We start from the raw sequence: 20,108 nt of genomic DNA on the forward strand, positions 1-20,108 counted from the left end.
GACAAATAGCAAGTCCCTGGAACCAAAACAGAGGAAAGAGAGGAGTGAGACACAGGAACAGTTTTTATTGTACACTGGAGAAATAGCCCTGTGTGCTGGTTAAAGGTGCAACATACAGATATTGAATTAAGAAAAGATGGAAGAAGGGTCAGCAGGGAAGGGAAACCTCTTGAAGTCCAAAATTGCAAACAAACAAAAAAAACGGTAAAAGATTTCCTCACGCAAGAGGCATTTTTGCAAATACCATGCAAAACAGGCAGCTGGTGTGCCCTAAGAGAATCCCTATAAATAACAGAAAAGACACTCCAAGCATTCCTGTACACGGACTCAGAGCACAGGGAAAAGAAAAGAAACCAAAATGCCTTTTGGCATTTCCAGATATTTGGCACTCTTGTGATTACATTTTTTTTTTTTACAGTCCATTAAAGAGAATAAACTGACACAATATTAGAGGGAAAAAAACAGGCTGCTCACACAACAGACTGCAGGGGGATTAGAAAAAGCTCAAGCATTTTTTTTTCTGGGTTTTTTTTTTTTTGACATATAAAATGTGTCCATTTGCATTTACTTGGGCAAATAGCTTGCAGCAACAAAGAAACACAAGCTTTACAATTCATTTTAAAATAAAAAAGATCCTTCCGTGTGCCAGTCCTTAGCAAAGTTTCCTTCTTTTAAACACATTCCTGATATCCTCAAAAGACGACCAAAATTAAACAATATCTATAGAGATCATGTTCTGATTTCATTTTGTACATCCAAGAATAACATAAAAAATAGAACTGGACAGCATTTCACATCCAAGTGCACAAAATCATTTTTGCAAGATTAAATAATGTAAACGTTGGGGACAGCCAAATCAGCGAAGAAATCCAACACCTCCAAACCCCTGGTGTTGTGCCTTTATTATTTAAGTGGTTCAAGATCCAGGTCTATCATTGCGCAATATTCACTGTATATAAAAAGAAATGGATATTAATTTCAACAAATAGCTGCAACTGAGACTTCTTTTGTTAATTTCTTTATATGTGTGTGTATAGAGTGATTTCTTAATTTTAATTTATTTATTTTTTATTTTTATTCTTGCAGAGGAGCCCAGAACCTCGTCCTCGTCCTCCTCCTCCTCCTCACGCCTCATCTGTCTCCCGGCCTGACGCGAGATACAGGTTGTTGATTTCATCGTGGGTAGCAAGCTAGTAATAAATTTTCCAAGTGCTTTCTCTTTTCATGCTCTTTTTTTTTTTTTTTTTTTGCCAATAATCTTTATCGCCGTTCTTATTCTCTCCCTTAACTCATTGTCTTTGGGGGAGTTAGACACCAGGAGGTGCCTTGTCTGTCATATTTTTCAGCACGTCATCAATCCTATCATCTTCAATAACAACTGTAAAAAAGGGGGAAAAAGAGAGTTGAGAGAGCTTGGGCCTCGCCAGGGGTCTCCGCCCCCCCCACCCTGCTTCTAGTTATGCCCAGTTGAGGAGGGGGGCAAGGGAGGGGGGCTCCCCACGCGCTGAAACAGCCTCACCCTCCCCAGCCTCTGCCTGGGGTCTTTTTGCTGCTTTCCTCTGAACCTCGACGCCCCCAGGCTGCTCCTGCCAGCTCAATTCTAAGGAAGCACAGAGGGTGCAAACAGCCAGCCTCAGCTGCAGCCAGGGCGCGTGTGCTGGCCGAGCTTGTCCTCAACCCACCAAACCCACTGTCGTCGAGTCTATCCAACTCATAGTGACCCCGTAGGGCAGAATAGAACTGCCCCATAGAGTTTCCAAGCCTGTAAATCTTTACAGAAGCATCTTTCTCCCGCAGAGCGGCTGTTGAGTTCGAGCCGCCGATCTTACAGTTAGCAGCCGAGCGCTTTAACCCCTGCGCCACGAGGGTTCCTGTTTATCCCCACAGGGCGCATTTATTTGGTAAAAAGGCTACATGGCAGAGAGGGTGGAAGGAAGGGGGAGCCGAGGCCTCCGGGGCTGGGACCCCCAGGGGCCACCCCGAGCGCAGCACGGGTGGCCATAGCTGGCTGCAGAGGTGCGGGAGCCAGGAGGGAACGCCAGAGCCGGTTCCCACGACGCGCAGCCGGTCGAGGGTTCGGGCTTTGCCAAGTGGGCGCCCGGCTCTGCGCCCACGGCCCCGGCCTCGTGGCTCTCCTCACCGATTCGGAGGTCAGAGCCTCCCCTGGCCAGCTGCCGGACTCTCTTACCCTCTCTACCTGGCTTCGCCTTTCTTAGTCCCTCCATCTGACTCTCGGAGCGACGGTAGCCTGTCAGAGTCTCTGGGTCTCTCTGTCTAGGGGTGTTACTCGCCCTCATTGTCTCAGCTGCCTTTCTGGCCTCCTCTGTTTCTCCCTCTTAATCTCTGTTTCTCCCTCTCTGGCTCCTGCTGGAGCTTTGTCTTGGTCTCTCTGCCTACCTCTGTCTCCCGCACCCCACCCCCCACTTTCCTCCACCTCTGCGTCTTGGTCTCCCCGGAGCGGCTGTCGGAATCCCTCATTGTCCCCGCGCCTCTGCAGCTCCCCTCCGAGCCTCTCTGCGCCTCAGTCTCTCCGGGGCTTTTCCAGCTTGCGCGCGGAGCGCCCAGGCTTAGCCACCCCTCCCTCTGCCAAGTCACAATGAAGAGCCCGCCGCGACCCAAGCGCCCCTCGTCTTCTCCACAGGAGTGGGGTCCTCCCCCAGCATTTCCCCCACACTGTCCCTGAGGGAGCCCTGGGACCAAACCCCCGCCCCCCCATTGGTTGCAGAGCGAGTGCAGCTGGACTACTCTGCGCACAAGGGAGAGGGGATGCAGAAATCAAAAAAGCAAACTTTGGCGCGGGTGGTGACTTGGTTATACCCTTCAGACCCCGCTGCAGCTAGAAACCGCCACGCCCCCGCGGTGACCCCACCGGGGACCGTCGCGCCCACCAGGCTGGGGGAGGGGTTCCCGCGGCTCGCGAGAGCTGGACCCGCAGTGCGGGATCCCCCGATTCTGCAGGATGGGATTCCATCGGGTCGGAACCGGGTTCGGGGATAGGAGACTCCCGCCAGCCTCGGCCAGGCCGCGGCGCCCCTGAGAAAGAGGGTGTCGGGGAAGGGCTGCCAACTCACCCCGCTTGCTCCGGCCAATCTGACCCAGCTTGGGCGGCCGCTTGTTCTGCCCGGCGCTGAAGAAGTTGTTGGTGTCCTGCAGGCGGCACGAGAAGATCTGGCCCACGTCGCCGCCGTCGCCGTAGGGGCTCAGCTTCTCGTCGCCGTAGGGCAGCACCTCCGACATGGTTGCGTCCGGGGGCTCCGCTGCGGCGCCTCCTCCGCCCGCGTCCCCGCCTGCGGCGGACAGGGTCAGCGGCGCTGGGGCCGGGGGCGGCCGGCCGGGGACGGCCCGCGGGCTGCGGCGGCTGTGGCGCCGACGACCGGCCGGGGGTCACAGCTGGGAAGAGAGCGCGCCGCCGCCCGAGCGACCCGGCGAGCGCCCGCGGCTGCGCTGCGCTCCGGCTCGGCGCACGAGTGGCTGTTCTCGGCCGAGGGAGCAGGACTCACATCCTCGGCGTTCTGGGCGGGGGCCGGGCGGGGCTGCGAGCGGCAGGCGGGGGTCTCCGCGAGCCCGAGGGCGAACCGGAGAGCGGCGAGGGCAACGGGCTGCTCCTGCAGCGCGGGCTTGGGGAGCTACTGGGGAGCTGCGCGCTGCGGCGGCAAGGGGCGGAGGGGGGGAGGGGAGCGTGGAGAGGGCGGGCGATAGCGGGGGACCGGAGGGCGGGAGGAAGGGGACCGGAGAGGAGCCGGGGAGAAAAAAAGAGACAGCGAGAGGGAGGCAGCGGACGACAGAGAGAGACCGAGGAGAGGGAGCGCGAAGAGAGGAAGGAGGGAAAAAGAAAGGGGAGACTGGATCTGGAGCGGAGGGAAGATGGGAGCAGAAGGGAACGTACCGAGCGGGAGAGAAGGAGGGTCGGAGAGGGCAGGGAAAGAGGGAGAGGAGAAGGAGACAGGGACCCAGCAACGGCAGAAGCGCGCTGCGAGCGAGAATGCCGGCCGGGCGCGGAGGGGGCGGGAGGAGCGGGAGGAGGGACCGGCCCTGGGGAGCGATCCCTGGAAGCCGAGCGACGTCACGGCCGCGCCGGCCGCCGGGGCCCGGCAGCTTCCTGCCCCCGCCCCCGCCCCCGGTCCCGCCCGCGCCCAGGGCCCGTGCGCCCCGCCCCGGCCTCCGGGCCTCCCCGCCCCTCCCCCGGGTGTTTACCCGGCCCGGCGCCCGACCCGCCGCCGGCTCTCCCGAGGGAAGCTGGGCGGAGACTGGAGGGGAGACGGGGAGATCGGGGGCAGTAGGGGACCACGAACGGACGGCGCGCTCGCCGGGAGGGACAGATGCCCAGCAAGAGGTCGGACGGCATCAGAGCGACCCCGCAGGCCGTGCCTCCCCCGCCTGCCGCAAACCGGGGAGCCCCTCCCTCCACCACACTTGCGCCCCACTTCAGACCCTCAGGGCCCAACCGCTCGTTCTCTACCCCACCCCCAGTCCCTTCCCGAGGCCCCGCTCCCCGGGCGGCGCTAGACAGGTTCCCACGGGGCCTCAGGGAGAAGGGGGAGGGAAGGGGCAGTCCTGCCTCCCCGAGGAGAGGAGAGCGCCTCATTACGCCCGGCTCGCCCGGTATGCCCGGCTCCCAGCTCCCGCTGAGTCCGAAAGGGACGTCCCAGGCCTGCCTCCCTCTCCCCTAGGAAGCCTCCCTGCCAGCAACAGCCACGGCCCTGGGGAGATACTGGAACCTCTGAGCTGACGAGAGGGCCCCGGATCCCGAGAGAGAGACTGGGGCAGCCCCAGAGGCCGGGAAGGCACATCTGCCTGGGCAGATAACTCCAAGAGGGCAATGTGCATGTGGAGGGCTCCTTACCTCGTCCAGAGCTAACAGCTCTTCCCCTGGAGACGGCCTGCTCTCAGCTGAGCCGCCTAACCAGCCATCCTCCAAGATCGTGCATCCTGCTGGAGGCAAGGCTAAGAAACATCCAGGTCCCCCAGGTGAGCGTTCACCTGGCTCACTCTACTTCCCTGCAAGGGGTCCCATGAAAAGTGAATGAGCACTTACAGGTTCACTCTCCCCTTAGGTCCACAACTTTGGGTGGGTGAATAGAGGCTGGTGTTGAAGGGAGAAAGGGGTGGTTTTTTTTTTGTGGCATAACATCTGGTAGAGCCCCCTCCCCAAACGGTTTTTACCTGGCCTCCAGAGACTAGACTCTTGTGTAAGGGCCCGCAGGGAGGAAGAGGGCTGAGACACAGGAGACTTAGGCAATGTGGCAGATGGAATGTGCATGACCTTTGGGCTGGGTTTGAATGCCAGCTCTGTAATTTACTAGCTGTGTGACTTTGGGCAAATCACATTTCCTCTCTGAACTTCCATGATCTCAGCTGTAAAATGGGGTATATGGTGAGGTACCTTATGAGAACAAAGCAAATTCAGATTCCCAGTGCCTGGCTCAGAATGGATGTTCAATGAACATGTGAGGAATGACTTAATGACTGAGCAGGAACAGAAGCACTTCATTTATTCACACTTCTGAGCAGTCAGCTTGAAGAATCAAGAGATGACCTAGCCAGCCCCCTCATTTCTAGATGGGGAAACTGAAGGAGAGGTCAGGGGCTCATCCCAAATCCCACAGCTTGTCAATGGCAGAAGCAGCAGGTCTCCAGACTCCCTTTGCTCCACTCTGGCAAGCCGCCTGTCTCCATTCATTAAGGCTTTTACTAAGTGTCTGCTGTGAGGTTAGCGGAGGGCCGAGTGCTGTGAGAGAAAAACAAAAGCATAACAAGCAGGATGATAAAGTTACAGCAGTAAGAAGCTCTTATATTTGAGTCATGCTTTCTGGTTCCCCCCCCCCCCCGCCTCGCCCCCAAAGCATTTTCACATCCATTACTGACCTTGCTTCTCCAAATAAATACTTTTTCAGGTAGAAAGACGAGATGATGCATCCCTGTTTAACTGATGTAGCAGAAAGAGGATAAGTGACTTGTCCAAGGTCACAGGTGAGTGATGGAGCCAGGAGAAACCACTCTGCCCAGCTATGAGTCCAAGTCCCTGTAGGGGATTCCCTGCAGTGGTGACAGTAATGAAAGGCTGGGACCACCCCCTCATCTCCCACCTCCCTGCTTCCTGGCTGTTGAGAGTTACTAAGCAATTTACAAGTTGAGCAACTACCACAGTCCTGCTGTACAGAAATAAACAGAAAGGCACGGGGAGGGTTAAGGAATTCCCCTGAACACTCGGTAAATGAGAGTAAAAAGAGAAGCCAGGCTATACACCCCACCTATTTTCATGTTTACCTTGCCTTGTCCCAAATCAGGTTCAAGGTGGTGGCATCCTACGTTTCCAACTCAGTACCCACCTCCTTACTGAACCACTCACCGTCCCAAGCGTAGAGCTCTTTAACAGTTTGAAAAACATTTCCATGACCATTACCTCCTTAGAGCCTCCCATCAACCTTCGGACTGTCAGGACCATTTTGCAGAGAAGGTACCTGAAGGTTGAGATGCCTCCAAGGTCATACAGAAGTTCTCCAAGGGAAGTATGAATCAATATGGCATTCTCTCCACCCCTGCCTGTCCCAACTACTCCATTGCATAGGCCTCAATCAACCCAAGTTCTGCCACCCTTCAGTGGGGCATACTTACACCCTGAAGCCCCATGCCTCAATCCAAATGCATGCCCTAGGGCCCCATTCCTGCCTGCCTGCAGCAGAGGGGCTGGCTGTGTGGAAGATACCAGATTCAGGTGGAGGAACGGACTAAGGCAGAGGTGGAGGCTGCCCTCCAGCCGCCCAGAAAGGAAGCTTGGCAGTACACAGTTTAGTGTAGTAACTCAGGGTGAAGAGCTCCCTGAGGCAGCTGCCAGCCTCCAAAGTCTGAAAACCCAAGTTCAAATCCCTGCTGTCATTTCCTAGCTCTGCCATCATTTTGCCTCTCTGTGCCTCAGTTTCCTCACCTGTCAAATGGGGACAATAATCATTTCTACTGCCTGGTTTTCTGTGGGGAAGGCAATCCTCTATGCATCATGTGTCTGAGACATAGTAAGTCCTCAATAACTGTAGTTAATACTGTTAGCTATTGACTCTCTTTGTGGTCTTGAACGAGCCACTTCTCTCCTCTTGGCCATTGACTCTGCATCATAAAATGGGAAACTTGGAGAAAAGTGCATCGTTTTTTCAGCTACAGAACCAGTTCTCTCAAACCTAATGTAGATAAAAGTGGAGCAAAGGCAAAGGAGGGGGTCCCAGAGCCCTTACCTCTCAGTGCCTCCCTCAAACCTCACCTGAAAGTTCCCTCACAGAACTCCAGGACTCTGTAGGATGAAACACCACAGGACTGGATCACCTTTAGGGACTCTTCCAGCATAGACATTCTAGGAACAAAAGTATTTGAAAGTCCCTACTGTGTACTTGCCCCTGGGCAGTGCAAACAAAAGGTTGGAGGTTGGAGTCCACCCAGAGATGCCTCAGGAGAAAGGCCTGGCAATTGACTTCTGAAAAATCAGTCATTGAAAAGCCTAGGGAGCACAGTTCTACTCTGACATACGTGAGGTTGCCATGAGTCAGAATCAATTAGATGGCAACGTGTCCTGGTACCGGAAGTGTACAACGAGTCCTGCACTGGTGGTGGCAGGTTAGAAAACAGGAAAACCAGCATGGAGTAGATGCTCAGCACACATTAGCACCCCTTGTTCCCATCCCCTCCTTCCTACCCAGGTAGGGAAATGGAGGCACAGAACAGGCAGCAGCATCAGAGAGTGATGGCAAGAAGACTTGGAGAACAACGTGGCCGCTGGCTATCCCAGCCGCAGGTGTGGGGCATCAGCTGGCAGGCCAGGACCAGGCCCCCGTAGAGATGGAGCACTGGGCATGCCAAGCCTCAACAGGGCTGGCTCAGACCCTAGATGGTCAGCGGGAAAGGCCAGGAGGGGGGGTGGCCATGAATTCATTGCCATGGCAGTGGCCAGACAGTCACCTCCAGGGAGGCTAAGTGGCCTCCCAGCAGGAAATAAGCCAAGGTGGGATAAAATCCCACCTTCCCTGTACCCCTCTCAACCCAGCCAATTCCCCACCCTCCTTAAAAGGCAGGGTCTCTGCCCTACCTCCCCACAACATGCACACACACACACACACACACACACACACACGGAGAAAAAAGCGTGTGAACTGGGTGGAGACAGCTTAGACCTCGAATCAAGGAACATTCTATTCATTCACCTTTCATTCATTCAGCAAACGTTTGTTGAGGATTTTTGTGGCAGGCACAGTCCTTTCCCCCAATACAACTCAAGGAGAGCTTCTTTCTTTCTTTAATCACTAAGACCCTTTCTTCAAATAAAATCTTACAAGGAATCTCAGTAGATAAAAAAATAGATAAAAGGCAAGCTGCTGGGGTTGAAGAGAAGTTGGAGGGTTTATGATCCCGCTCTCTAGGCCCCATCGCCGAGTTGGACGCCCAAGCACCTCTAAAAACTGTCTGGAGCTCTGGAGCACACAGTTTGAAAGCCATTCCTAAAAGAGACTTTGAGTTCATCTAGCCCAAGCCCCTTACTTTACAGATGGGGAAACTGAGGCCCAGACAGGGAATGGACCAGCTAGTCAATAAGAGTCAGGAGGGGAACTCAGTCTCCTAACTGCTGTCTCACATGCCTACTACTGCTGTTACGTTTCACACTCAGAATCCTACAGGGTGGAAGGTTCCAGCAATGCACAATTAGTCATAAAATAAATGGTCTTTTATCAACAATGAAGTTTGATATGTTTCTTTAAAGATCATATGGTAATTCTTCTGAGTTTTTCTTACACCGACAACCCATAAAGTGAGAGTCACACCAGCTCTTCAGGAAAACTTAAGAAACAGTGAGGACAGTTTGGGGGCGGGGAGCACTTAGGAGCCAAATCTCACCAGGACATGAAAGGGGATCAAGCTTCCCATCCACCGGGTGTCCCAAAGCACAGGTGCTGCCCACACATTGCCTGGCTTTCTGCCCAGCTCAGCCCCAGACACCCCGACTGTGCCTCCTGCCTGTGCTTACCCCAACCCCAATCACTCCACATCAATAGTATGTGAGGGTGGAGGGAAGGGGTCTGGGGAACTCAGGGTTTGGTAACTCTGAGGGTGAAGCTCTATCTGCAACCCACAGCCCAGGCTGAGCAGGTGAGGAGCTGCTGGGAAACCTGGGTGGCCCCGGAGAGCTCTCGTTGCCTCTCAGTCCTCAGCAGGGCAGGCAGACAGACCACGACCTGGGAGGCAGACAAGGATGGAGGTGGTGTGTGAGCCCCAGGGACAAATAATGAGACTGAGACTCAGAAGGTTGGGGGCCACAGTCCAATTACGAAGCCAGGCTCTGAAAACTTCACATGACCCATCAGTCTTTCCTGTCCAGGGCTCCCAAGAGGCCTGACACCCCCCCTTACTTCACCAGAACAAACAACTGAGCCAATGAAGCTGCTAAAGGGGACTCAAGGGACACTGACTCCTCCCCGGTTCAGAAACGGCAGCCACTGCCCTCAAATCGGAACTCACACCCACTGCTTACTATGCCCAGGGTCATGCCAACTGCTGTCTACGTATTTGCACTCACAGTGAGCCTAGAAGGCAGCTACTGCTGTCATCTCTATCTTACAGGTGAGGACTCAGGCCAGAGAAGTTGAGTGACAAGCCCAAAGCTGCACAGCCAGTGAGAGAGGCTGCAGGTCTGATGCCAGAGGCCAAGCTCTCAACTGCTGGGCAACAGTGCCTCCCTGAGGACGCCTGGGAACTAGGAAACCCAGGACAAGCCTCTTTCGATCCTGGCACCTCAGCGTACCTACGGAAATTGAGGGCAGGGGAAGATGAAAAAAAAAGAGCCAGTTGCTGCCGAGTCAACTCCAGCTCATAGCGACCCTATAGCGAAAATCCAAATCTCTTGTCCACCAAAGTCCCTTTTGGGGATCTGATGAAAGAGATGGATTCTCTTTCCCAGACACTGAACATTGTATTCACAATTTCCGGGAGATCCCTGAGCCCAGTGCCGCACAGACGAACACGGGGCTAGATCCCGTGCGTGATGTTACTCCCCGCCAACGTCCTGTGACGGAAGGCCAGTTCGCCAGTTGCTGTGTGGTCGGATCCAACTCATGGCAACCCCATGTGTGTCAGGGTAGAATTGTGCTCCATAGGGTTTTCAATGGCTGATTTTTCAGAAGTAGATTGCCAGGTCTTTCTTCCAAGGCTCCTCTGGGCAGACATGAACCTCCAACCTTTTGGTTAGCAGCCGAGGAGTTAACTGTTTGTATCACTCAGGGCCTCCTTGTGACAAGAGAAGGTATCTGTGCATCCGAAGCCCAGATGCGGTAGAATCAATTGAGGACACCCTCACCTTGACTACCAGGGCTCAGTCCTGTGAGGCTCAATCCTGAGTATGGGGATGTAGCCACTAACCGCTGCATCCAGGTCCCACCGAGAGACCTGTGCACAGCTCTGGGCCGTTCTGTTCCCAAGCACTGTTATTTATGCGCTTTCCCATCCCACAGGTGTGATGGCATTTGATCTCCATCCACGAGAACCCTGTGAGGATGGCAAGGCAGAGAAGGGATCTCTCCCATTGTATGGTGGGGAAAAGTGAGTCCCAGATGAGGAAGGTGACTTGCCCAATTGGAGACAGGGCCAGGACTGAGAACCCAGGTCTCCCAACAACCAGCATGGTGCCCTGTTAATGAGACCCAATGAAGAATGAATTAAATGAAGGGGGAAATCAGAAGACGTGAGCTCAAACCCAGCTCCACTGCCTCCTACCCGTGTGACCTTGAGGCTCACTTCACTCTCTGAGCCAGAATTCTCCGCATCTATAAAATGGAGGCCACCACACGTTTGCCAGTTCATTGTACTGTGGTAGCTTGCACACTGCTATGATGCTGGAAGTTATTCCACCAGTATTTCAAATACAAGCAGGGTCATCCATAGCAGACAGCTTTCAAGGGAGCTTCTAGACTAAGACAGACTAGGAAGAAAGGCCTGGCGATCGACTTCTGAAAATTAGCCGATGAAACCTTATGGATCACAACAGAACATTGTTCGACTTGCTTGCTTTGGGCACATCATCAGAAGGGATCAATTGCTAGAGGAGGACATCATGCTTGGTGAAGTAGTGGGCGCTCGGTGAGATGGATTGGCACAATAGCCACAGTGATGGACTTGAACTTGCTGGCGATGGTAAGGATGATGCAGGATTGGGCAACGTTTCTTTCTGTCGTACATAAGGTCGCCATGAGTCAGAGTCAACTCGAAGGCAGCTGCCTGTCTATCTATTGCACCCAGGTTTCTTGCTTTGTCTCTCCAAACAGTCATTACCTTCTCACTTGAAAGATATGAGCACCTTCTTCAAAAGAGAAAAAAGGAAGCAAGCCTGTAGAGCTGGAACCTGTGTGACGCAGGACGGAGCAATGCTTCATTCTGTTGTGCAGAAGGCCACCACGAGTCAGAGTCGACTTGATGGCAGCTAACAACATAAGATGGAGGTAACAAGACCAGCCACAAAGGGGTGTTGTCAAAGTCAGACGAGGTGCCGGCTGGGTCATTAAGGTAAGAGATGGGGCAGTTCCATGCAGAGTCCCACCACCAAAGCCCCCCAGAGCCTGCAGGGGGGACAGAAGGGTCTTTTCTTCCTAGAGAGTGAGTTTCCTGTGTAATAGGGAGGATGGAAGGCGAGAGAGCAGCCACTTCGTGGTCACAGAGACCCTCCCCGCCCTGCTGCTACCAGACCCTGGGCTGAGCAGGGGGTCAGGAAAGAGGGGGATCTGACCTGGGAGGGTAGGTGCTGACCTGAGAAAGACCTGAGAAGTGTCAGACCCACAGAAATAGACAGAATTCATTTTTGTTGTTGTTGTGTGCCATTGAGTCAATTCTGACTCATAGCGACCCTATAGGACAGAGTAGAACTGTTCCATAGGGTTTCCGAGGCTGTAATCTTTATGGAAGCTGAATGCCACATCTTTCTCCCATGGAGTGGCTGGTTGATTCGAACTGCCAACCTTTCAGTTAGCAGCTGAGTGCTTAACCACTGTGCCACCAGGGTCCTTCCAAGAGGCTACAAAAACCTCAGCAAGAAAGACAGACCCACATACAGAAAAAGAGACTCTTATCCACTCAGAGGCAAGAGGCCAAGCGGGCAGGCAAGAGACAGGGATGCAAAGGTGGGGGACAGACACAGAGAGAGGACAGGGACAGAGAAGCCTGACACACAAGAGAATGAGCAGAAGGCAACAGCAAGACAGAAGAGGTGAGAGCAAGGAGAGAGGGAGACGCAGAACGGCCCCACCAAGGAAAATCTTCTGCAGGGAAATCACAGTCTATGCCATACTATTTTGCTAAGCACCCTTTACCAGTGTGAAGTCACTTTGGGTATTTTAAGAACATGCAATACATGGCACATAACTTGCTTTTGTTTAAAGACATCATGATTAGTATATTTAGAGAAGGATATCATGCTTGGTAAAGGAGAGGGTCAGTGAAAAAGAGGAAGACCATCAACGAGATGGACTGACACAGTGGCTGCAACAATGGTCTCAAACATAGCAACAATTGTGAGGACGGCACAGGACCGGGCAGTGTTTTGCTTTGTTGTACACAGGGTCACTATGAGTCGGAACCGACTCAACGGCACCTGATAATAATACATTTAGAGATGTGAATGCCTGGGAAATTATAGGGGGAGAAATGTGGGATGTTTTTCCCCCTGAATTTTCTGGGTTTCTCTAAACTTTCGCAACTGCAGCCAGCTTCCTGGTTGTCTGCCCTTACCAGACAGTACCCAGCTGGTCCTGCGGTCAGCAGCCCAGCGTCCTCCTCAGCCACTGCTCTCAGGCTTGAAGATTTGTTCCCACCCCTCAGGGAAGAGAAAACTGCACAGGTCTTTGGAAGCAGAACTTCGATTTCTCCCTCCTGCCTCAACCATACCATAGGGACACAGCGCCACCTGGAGGTCATAGTAGAAATTCCAGCATTAGGAAGGATACCCATCATAAAGGCAGTGGTGTGAGTCCTGGGGAGTCTCTCAGTGGTACAAATGGTTAATACACTCAGCTGCTAAGGTTGGAGGTTCAAGTCCACCCAGAGTGCCTCAGAAGAAAGGCCTGGAGATCTACTTCTGAACCGGGTAAGGGTAAGAAGAAATGAAGGCTCTAAACCAACTTATTGTGGGGCATGCATGAAGCCCCACACAGAAGACTCTGAGGCAGTCGTGGCCTGAAGCTATGGTAAGTTGTACAATAATATTAGTATGACCTCATGTGTATCTCCCAGGCCTAGGGAACATTCAGGTTACAAATGCAAGGTGACTGGCACATAAAAGGCACATAGTTGGTGCTTAATAAACGTGAAGTTCAGCTGTGGTCCTATAAAGTCATGTCCCAACCCCAGAGCCCTGGTGGCGTAGTGGTTAAGTGCTACGGCTGCTAACCAAAAGGTCAGCAGTTCGAATCTGCCAGCTGCTCCTTGGAAACCCTATGGAGCAGTTCTACCCACCCTGTCCTATATGGTCGCTGAGTTGGAATTGACTCAACAGCCACAGGCTTGTTTTTTGGTTGAACGTGATGCAAGTGAGGCATTGGTGGTTCAGTGGTAGAATTCTCGCCTTCCATGCAGGAGACCCCGGTTCAATTCCCAGCCAGCAGACCTCATGCACAGCCACCACCTGTCACTGAAGGCTTGTGTGTTGCTGTGATGCTGAACAGGTTTCAGTGGCCCTTCCAGACTAGATAGACTCGGAAGAAAGGCTGATGTACTTCAGTCACTGAAAGGCCTGTGGATCACAATGGTCTGATCCACAATTGACAGACCAGGCACAGGACCAGGCAGTGCTTCATTCCATTGTGCATGGCGTCACCATGAGTTGGGGGCTGACTTGATGACAACTAACAACGATGTGATGTAGCTGGCTCTAGCAGGGACTGAGGATAAAGGGCAAGGAATGAAGGGCCTGTGTTATTTCACCAGACAGGCCCTCACACAGGCCTGGTCAGCCCCTCTGGCCAATACCAGTGTCACTGGCTCGGCCTCACATGCCCCAGTGTCAGGGAAGGGAAATGTCAGGTCCCCGGCTGGCATCTGGAAAACAATAAGGCAGCTGCAGGGGAAGTGACTAATGAGCACTTCAGGGAGCAATCCGGGACATCATGCATGGAGACTTATTCAAAATTGATAAGCTAACGCTACCTAATTAGAGAGAAATGTGCTCATCTCCGCGGCTTTCTGAGAATGTAACGCCGAGGCTGTGACGGGCAGCTAGCCTGAAGAGGGGCCGCATATCTCTCAGGCCAGCAGCCCTGGAAGAGGGCCTCAAAACTGCCACACACACACACACACACACACACACACACAGTCCCTTGCCCACTCTCCATCTTGTAGATGTGCAAAATGCCAGAGCTGAATGGAGCCTTGGAGATCTAATCCAACTGGCTCCTTTTATAGACAGAACTGAATAAGGCCCAGAGAGGTTAAATCGCTTGATCAACATCACACAGCAAGACAGCCAGGACCAGAGAGAAAGCCAGCCTTTGGGCTCCCAGTCTAGACCATTTACCACCATGCAATGACATTTCCTGACCTTCCTTGTGGAGTCCTCAAAGCTCTGGCCAGGCTGCTGGACTTGGTGTTCCTCCTACACAATTCATCTGTCTTGGCTCCCAGGCCCTAAGAGAGCCCCTCCATTCACTCCTCATAACCAAGTCATGGCCTTCATCTTCAAAAACCAACTTCCACAGGCAGCCTTCCAGGATTGCTTCCCCCACACCTATTTCATCCACTGATTACTCATTCCACGTGCATTCAGTGATTAAGAGCTTGGGCTCTGGAGTCAGACTGCCTGGGCTTAAAGCCTGTCTCATACGCTAGCTGATGACTGTGGGCAATATACTCGACATATCTGGGCTTCAGTTTCTTTTTTTCTTAAAGGAAGAATAATACTAGCACACACTTCATACGATGATGCAAGGAGATCATGTAAAACATTTGGCAGGGTACCTAGCAAAAATCACAAGCCCTAACGTTAGCCCTAATTAGTGTCTGTGTGTGTATATATATATATATATATATATATACACCCATTGTTGCTGAGTCGATTCTGACTCACAATGACCTCATAGGACAGAGTAGAACTGCCCTCACAGGGTTTTCAAGGCTGCAGATCTTTAAGGAAATAGACTGCCGCATCTGTCTCCCATGGGGCAGCAGATGGGTTTGAACCAACCTTTTGGTTCACAGCCAAGCGCTTAACTACTGCACCACCAGGGGGTCCTTAGTATGTGATATATAAAACCAAACCCATTGCGGTCGAGTTGATTCCAACTCATAGCAACCCTAAAGGACAGAGTAGAACTGCCCCATACGGTTTCCAAAGAAAGCCTGATGGATTAGAACTGCCGACCTTCAAAACTACGCTAGGGTTTCCATCTATATATATATATATCTCACCTAAAAAATGTGCTGAAGAAGGAAAACAAATAAGATGCAGTCCCTGCCCAAGATACAAACAATATGATTAAGAGCAGGAATAGAGCTATACATAATGTATTATGTTATCTCAGAGGAGAGGCACCTAACCCGGCGTAGGTGGGGAAGGTCAGGGGAGTTCTTCTGGAGGAGATACCTAAAGCTGACTTTTAAAGGGTGAGTAGGCATTAGGTGGTGCAATGGTTAAGTGTTTGGCTACTAACTGAAAGGTCAGTGGTTCAAACCCACCAGCTGCTCCTTGGGAGAAAGATCTGTTGATCTGCTCCTGTAAAGATTACAGCCTAGGGAACTCTAAGGAGCAGTTGTACTCTGTCAAATGCGGTTGTTGTGAGTAAAATGAACTAGACAGCAGCTAACAACAACAGGCATTAGCAAGGTGAAGAGAGATAAACCAGCATTCCAGGGGGAGGAGTCAGCATGAGTAAAGGCTAGGTAGGAGACAGGGAAGAGCATGGTGTTTAAAGAACCTCAACGGCTCGGTGTTACTGGGACAAGTGAGATAGAGGGCTGTGCCATGGGGCTTGGCAAGGGGCCAAGAGCTGGGTTGTGCAGGGCTTCCTGTGCTGACAGGAAGCCTGTGGAAGGGCTTGAAGCAGAGGAGGGACATGATCAGGATGGTGTTTATAAAGATCCTTCTAGGCGCTGTGGGATGTGTTCTCTGTGCTTGGATTCCCTTCAGTAATGACACTGACCTTAGTCACTTTGAATGGTTAAGGAGTTTGCTTTACCCAGGCCAATCTCAAAGGCCTCTTCCAGCTACAATATTCTGTGAACCACAAATATCTCTAACAACTGAGTCTCCATGTCTGTCAAGTGGGGTTTAAACCCAAAAAAAACAAGCCCATTGCCACTGAGTTGACTCCGACTCATAGCAACCCTATAGGACAGAGTAGAACTGTCCCATAGGGATTCCAAAGAGCGGCTCTTAACCACTCTTAACCACTGGGCCACCAGGGCTCCGTGGGGTTTACTCCTTTTCAATTTTTGTTATTGTTGTTACTGAGTGCCATTGAGCTGGTTCCAACTCATACCTACCCTACGAACAACAGAACGAAACACTGCCCAGTCTTGTGCCATCCTCACAACCGTTGCTATATTTGAGCCCATTGTTACAACAGCTGTCAGTCCATCTCATTGATAGTCTTCCTCTTTTTCGGTGACCCTCTACATTACCAAGCATGATATCCTTCTCTAGGGACTGGTCCCTCTGAGTAGCATGTCTAAAGTATGTGAGACGAAGTTTTGCCATCCTCGCTTCTAAAGAGCATTCTGGCTGCACTTCTTCCAAGACAGATTTGTTTGTTCTTCTGGCAGTTCATGGTATATTCCATATTCTTCAGCAAAACCATAATTCAAAAGCATCAGTTCTCCAGTCTTCCTTATTCATTGCCCAGCTTTCGCATGCATATGAGGTGACTGAAAACACCATGGCTTAGGTCAAGCACATCTTAGTTCTCAAGGTGACATCTTTGCTTTTCAACCCTTTAAAAAAGTCTTTTGCAGCAGATTTGCCCAACGCAATGTCATTTGATTTCCTGACTGCTGCTTCCATGGGTGTTGATTGTGGATCCAAGTAAAATAAAATCCTTGACAACTTCAGTCTTTTCTCCATTTACCATGTTGCTTATTGGTCCAGTTGTGAGGATTTTTGTTTTCTTTACGTTAAGGTGCAATCCATATTGAAGGCTGTAGTCTTTGATCTTCATCAGTAGGTGCTTCAAGCCCTCGCCTTCAGCAAGCAAGGTTGTGCCATGTGCATATTGCAGCTTGTTAATGAGTCTTTCTCCAATGCTGATGCCACATTCTTCTTCATATAGCTCAACTTCTCAGATTATTTGCTCAGCATACAGACTGGGTAAGCATGGCGAAAGGATACATCCCTGACACACATCTTTTCTGATTTTAAACCACGCAGTATCCCTTTGTTCTAACTGAACAATTGGCTCTTGGTCTACGTACAGGTTCCACATGAGCACAATTAAGTGTTCTGGAATTCCCATTCTTCACAATCTTATCCATAATTTGTTATGATCCACACAGTCTCATGCCTTTACATAGTCATTAAAACACAGTAAACATTTTTCTAGTATCCTCTGCTTTCAGCCAAGATCCATCTGACATCAAGAATGATATCCGTCATTCCACGTCCTCTTCTGAATTTGGCTTGAATTACTGGCAGTTCCTGGTCAATGTACTGCTGCTACCATTTTTTAATTATCTTCAGCATAATTTTACTTGCATGCAATTAAGACACATTAAAGCATAACCCTGAGTCCTTGGAGGACAGAGACCACCTTACCATTTTTGCATCTCCAGGCACAAAATACACCCTCAGCAAATGTTAAGTGAGTACGTGCCCATCTAGGATACTGAACTTGCCTGGCTCTTCCTTTGGGCATTCCAGAGGCCCTCTGGGATCATCAACATCAAAGCCATTACTCAGCTGGAGTTTTCACACCCAGGCCCAGAGTTGTAAAGTGCATCACAATTGGCCTCAAGATTGTTGTGGTTGATTGATTTTTAATTTTTTCATGTGGTACTCTGAATGAATGTTCCAGAGACCTCTCTTCCAGCCCCTGCTCAAGTAGGATGAGCTGAGGCACCACAATGCCTTGACCTGCCATCTGCATAAAACCACAAGTGTGGCTGGTGCTGATTGGCTTGGAAGATGCTGTGTCTACGACACTACCTGTTGTCTCTTGGACAACCCTCCTTTTATAGCCACTCTAGGTTAATGTCATAAAAGGCCTAGGGTGCAGGCTTTGAAGTCAGACCTTGGCAGCCTTGGGCAAATCACATAACCTGTAAAAGGGGGAAGTAGGACTTGCCATTTGCCCATTTGCCATGAGTAACAGAAACAGTACCTGTAAGAGCTCATGGTCATGTGTGGCCATTGGCAAAGTGTAACCCCACTGAGCCTCACTTTTCTCACTTGTCAAACAGGGGTAACAATATCTATTTTGTAGGACCACAAGCATTAATGCATATAAAGGGCATAGCACGACACCCAAAGAACCAGTAGTGGGTACTCAAGGTGACCCCTGCCTAGTGCTGCCTTTGAGGGCTAAAGCGAAAGAGCACAAGGGTTGGGCTTAGCAAAGAATCCTAATTCACAACAAGGCCACAGGCAGTTCAGAACGAGACCCCAGCTCCCCTTCTCTCTGTCACCCTCCACCCGCAGCCTCGGTCCCACCAGCTTAGGCCCCATTCAACCCTCCTAGAGATGAGGCTCCTCAAACAAACAGCAGGAGCTGCCACAGATGATGGCTGCAATACAAGCAGGAGAGCGTCTCGGCCCCAGATGGGTGAGGACCAAGTGCGGGCCTCAAATCCAGAGTCTGGTTTGTGAGTGTCCCTTTTCCAGCCAGGTGTCAGCTTCCTGAGGCAGGGACTGTGTATCACTCCTGTGCCCCAGGTGGGTAACTTGGCTCCGCTCACAGGGCTGAGGGGTGGAAGAATTAAAATTTGCCCAGGATTTCTATTGGGCTGGGATAGGGCAGGCTGCCCTTCCACTTCTTTTTCAATCTCTTGGATCAGACTTATTAAATCTATTCCAAGGGCTGAACTCTGATAAATTACCATGTAAACCCACCTCAGGCACTTCATTCATTCTCCATCCAAACCCCAGACCCTCTTACAAAGTAACTGCCAAAGGGACAAGGAAAAGAGGCAGATGCTTTGGAGATGATCAGAGCAGTAATTCCCGTAAGTCATCCTCTCACCCTGACCGCCCCCAGGCACCTATATACCAGGGCCCTAATACCTCATTAGGTCCTTGGGTAGCAGTTTGCACTCCGCTGCTAATCAAAAGATTAGTGGTTCAAATCCACCCAGTGTACCATGAAAGAAAAGTCTGATGATCTACTTCTGAAAGAGTACAGCCACTGAAAACCCTATGGAGTACACTTCTACTTTGAAACACATGGGGTCACCATGAGTCAGAAGCAACTCAGCAACAGGTTTGGTTTTTCAACACCTCACTGGACACAACTCACCCCTCAGTGGGGAGGTTCTCACCCTAAGTGTTCCTGTTCTTCCGAAGTGTGGCCACCAGTCCTCCTCCACTGACCTGAGAACCGAGCTTTCTTTGGGATATGCTCTTCCCACAGTGGGAACTGATCAGCTCCACTATTGGTGGGCAGAGAATAAGGAGCTTTGGGAACAGCTTGGAGTTTAAGTTCTGACCTCAACACTTACTAGCTAGGTGACCTCAGCCCAATGAACATATCCTCTGTGGGCCTACTTCCTCATCTGTAAGACGGACACACCATGACCAATCCCGCAGGCTCAATGTGAGAACTAACTCAAAGTTTGAAACAGCATGTGGTATGCAGTAGTTACTAACTTAGCTTCCTCCTTGTTGTCCCCAACACCTCACCCCAACCCATTCTCTCAACAGGTGAAATCTCACTGCCCTCGGGTTCAGCATGTCAGGACAGACTTCTTGAAAGATGACTAGCAGAAAGGCCAGGTGTGGCCTCTGGGCTGGCTCTCGAGGACAGCCCCCTCTTAGGCTGGCCAGAGATGTCTCGCCATGGTGACAAGCACCCCAGCCTCAGCCTGCACACCATCTGAGGAAGACCAAAATGACCTTATGGCCAAAGAGAGAAAGCACGGAGGCCTCAGAGCCCCCCGTTTTAATTCTGTCA

General features: G+C 51.5%; 1 protein-coding gene across 1 annotated transcript; it reads right to left on the reverse strand.

The window, feature by feature from the left end:
* Positions 1-485: 485 nt before the first annotated feature.
* Positions 486-4,957, reverse strand: CAMK2N1 (calcium/calmodulin dependent protein kinase II inhibitor 1). Its single transcript, XM_064281409.1, has 3 exons — positions 4,844-4,957; positions 3,072-3,287; positions 486-1,378 (listed from the first exon to the last, which is right to left on the reverse strand). The coding sequence occupies exons 2-3, from the start codon at positions 3,235-3,237 to the stop codon at positions 1,308-1,310; spliced, it is 237 nt and encodes a 78-aa protein (XP_064137479.1). The 5' UTR covers positions 3,238-3,287; positions 4,844-4,957; the 3' UTR covers positions 486-1,307.
* Between the last annotated feature and the right edge of the window lie 15,151 nt (positions 4,958-20,108).

This window comes from Loxodonta africana, chromosome 3 (assembly GCF_030014295.1).
Source record: "Loxodonta africana isolate mLoxAfr1 chromosome 3, mLoxAfr1.hap2, whole genome shotgun sequence".
Classification (NCBI taxonomy): Eukaryota; Metazoa; Chordata; class Mammalia; order Proboscidea; family Elephantidae; genus Loxodonta; species Loxodonta africana.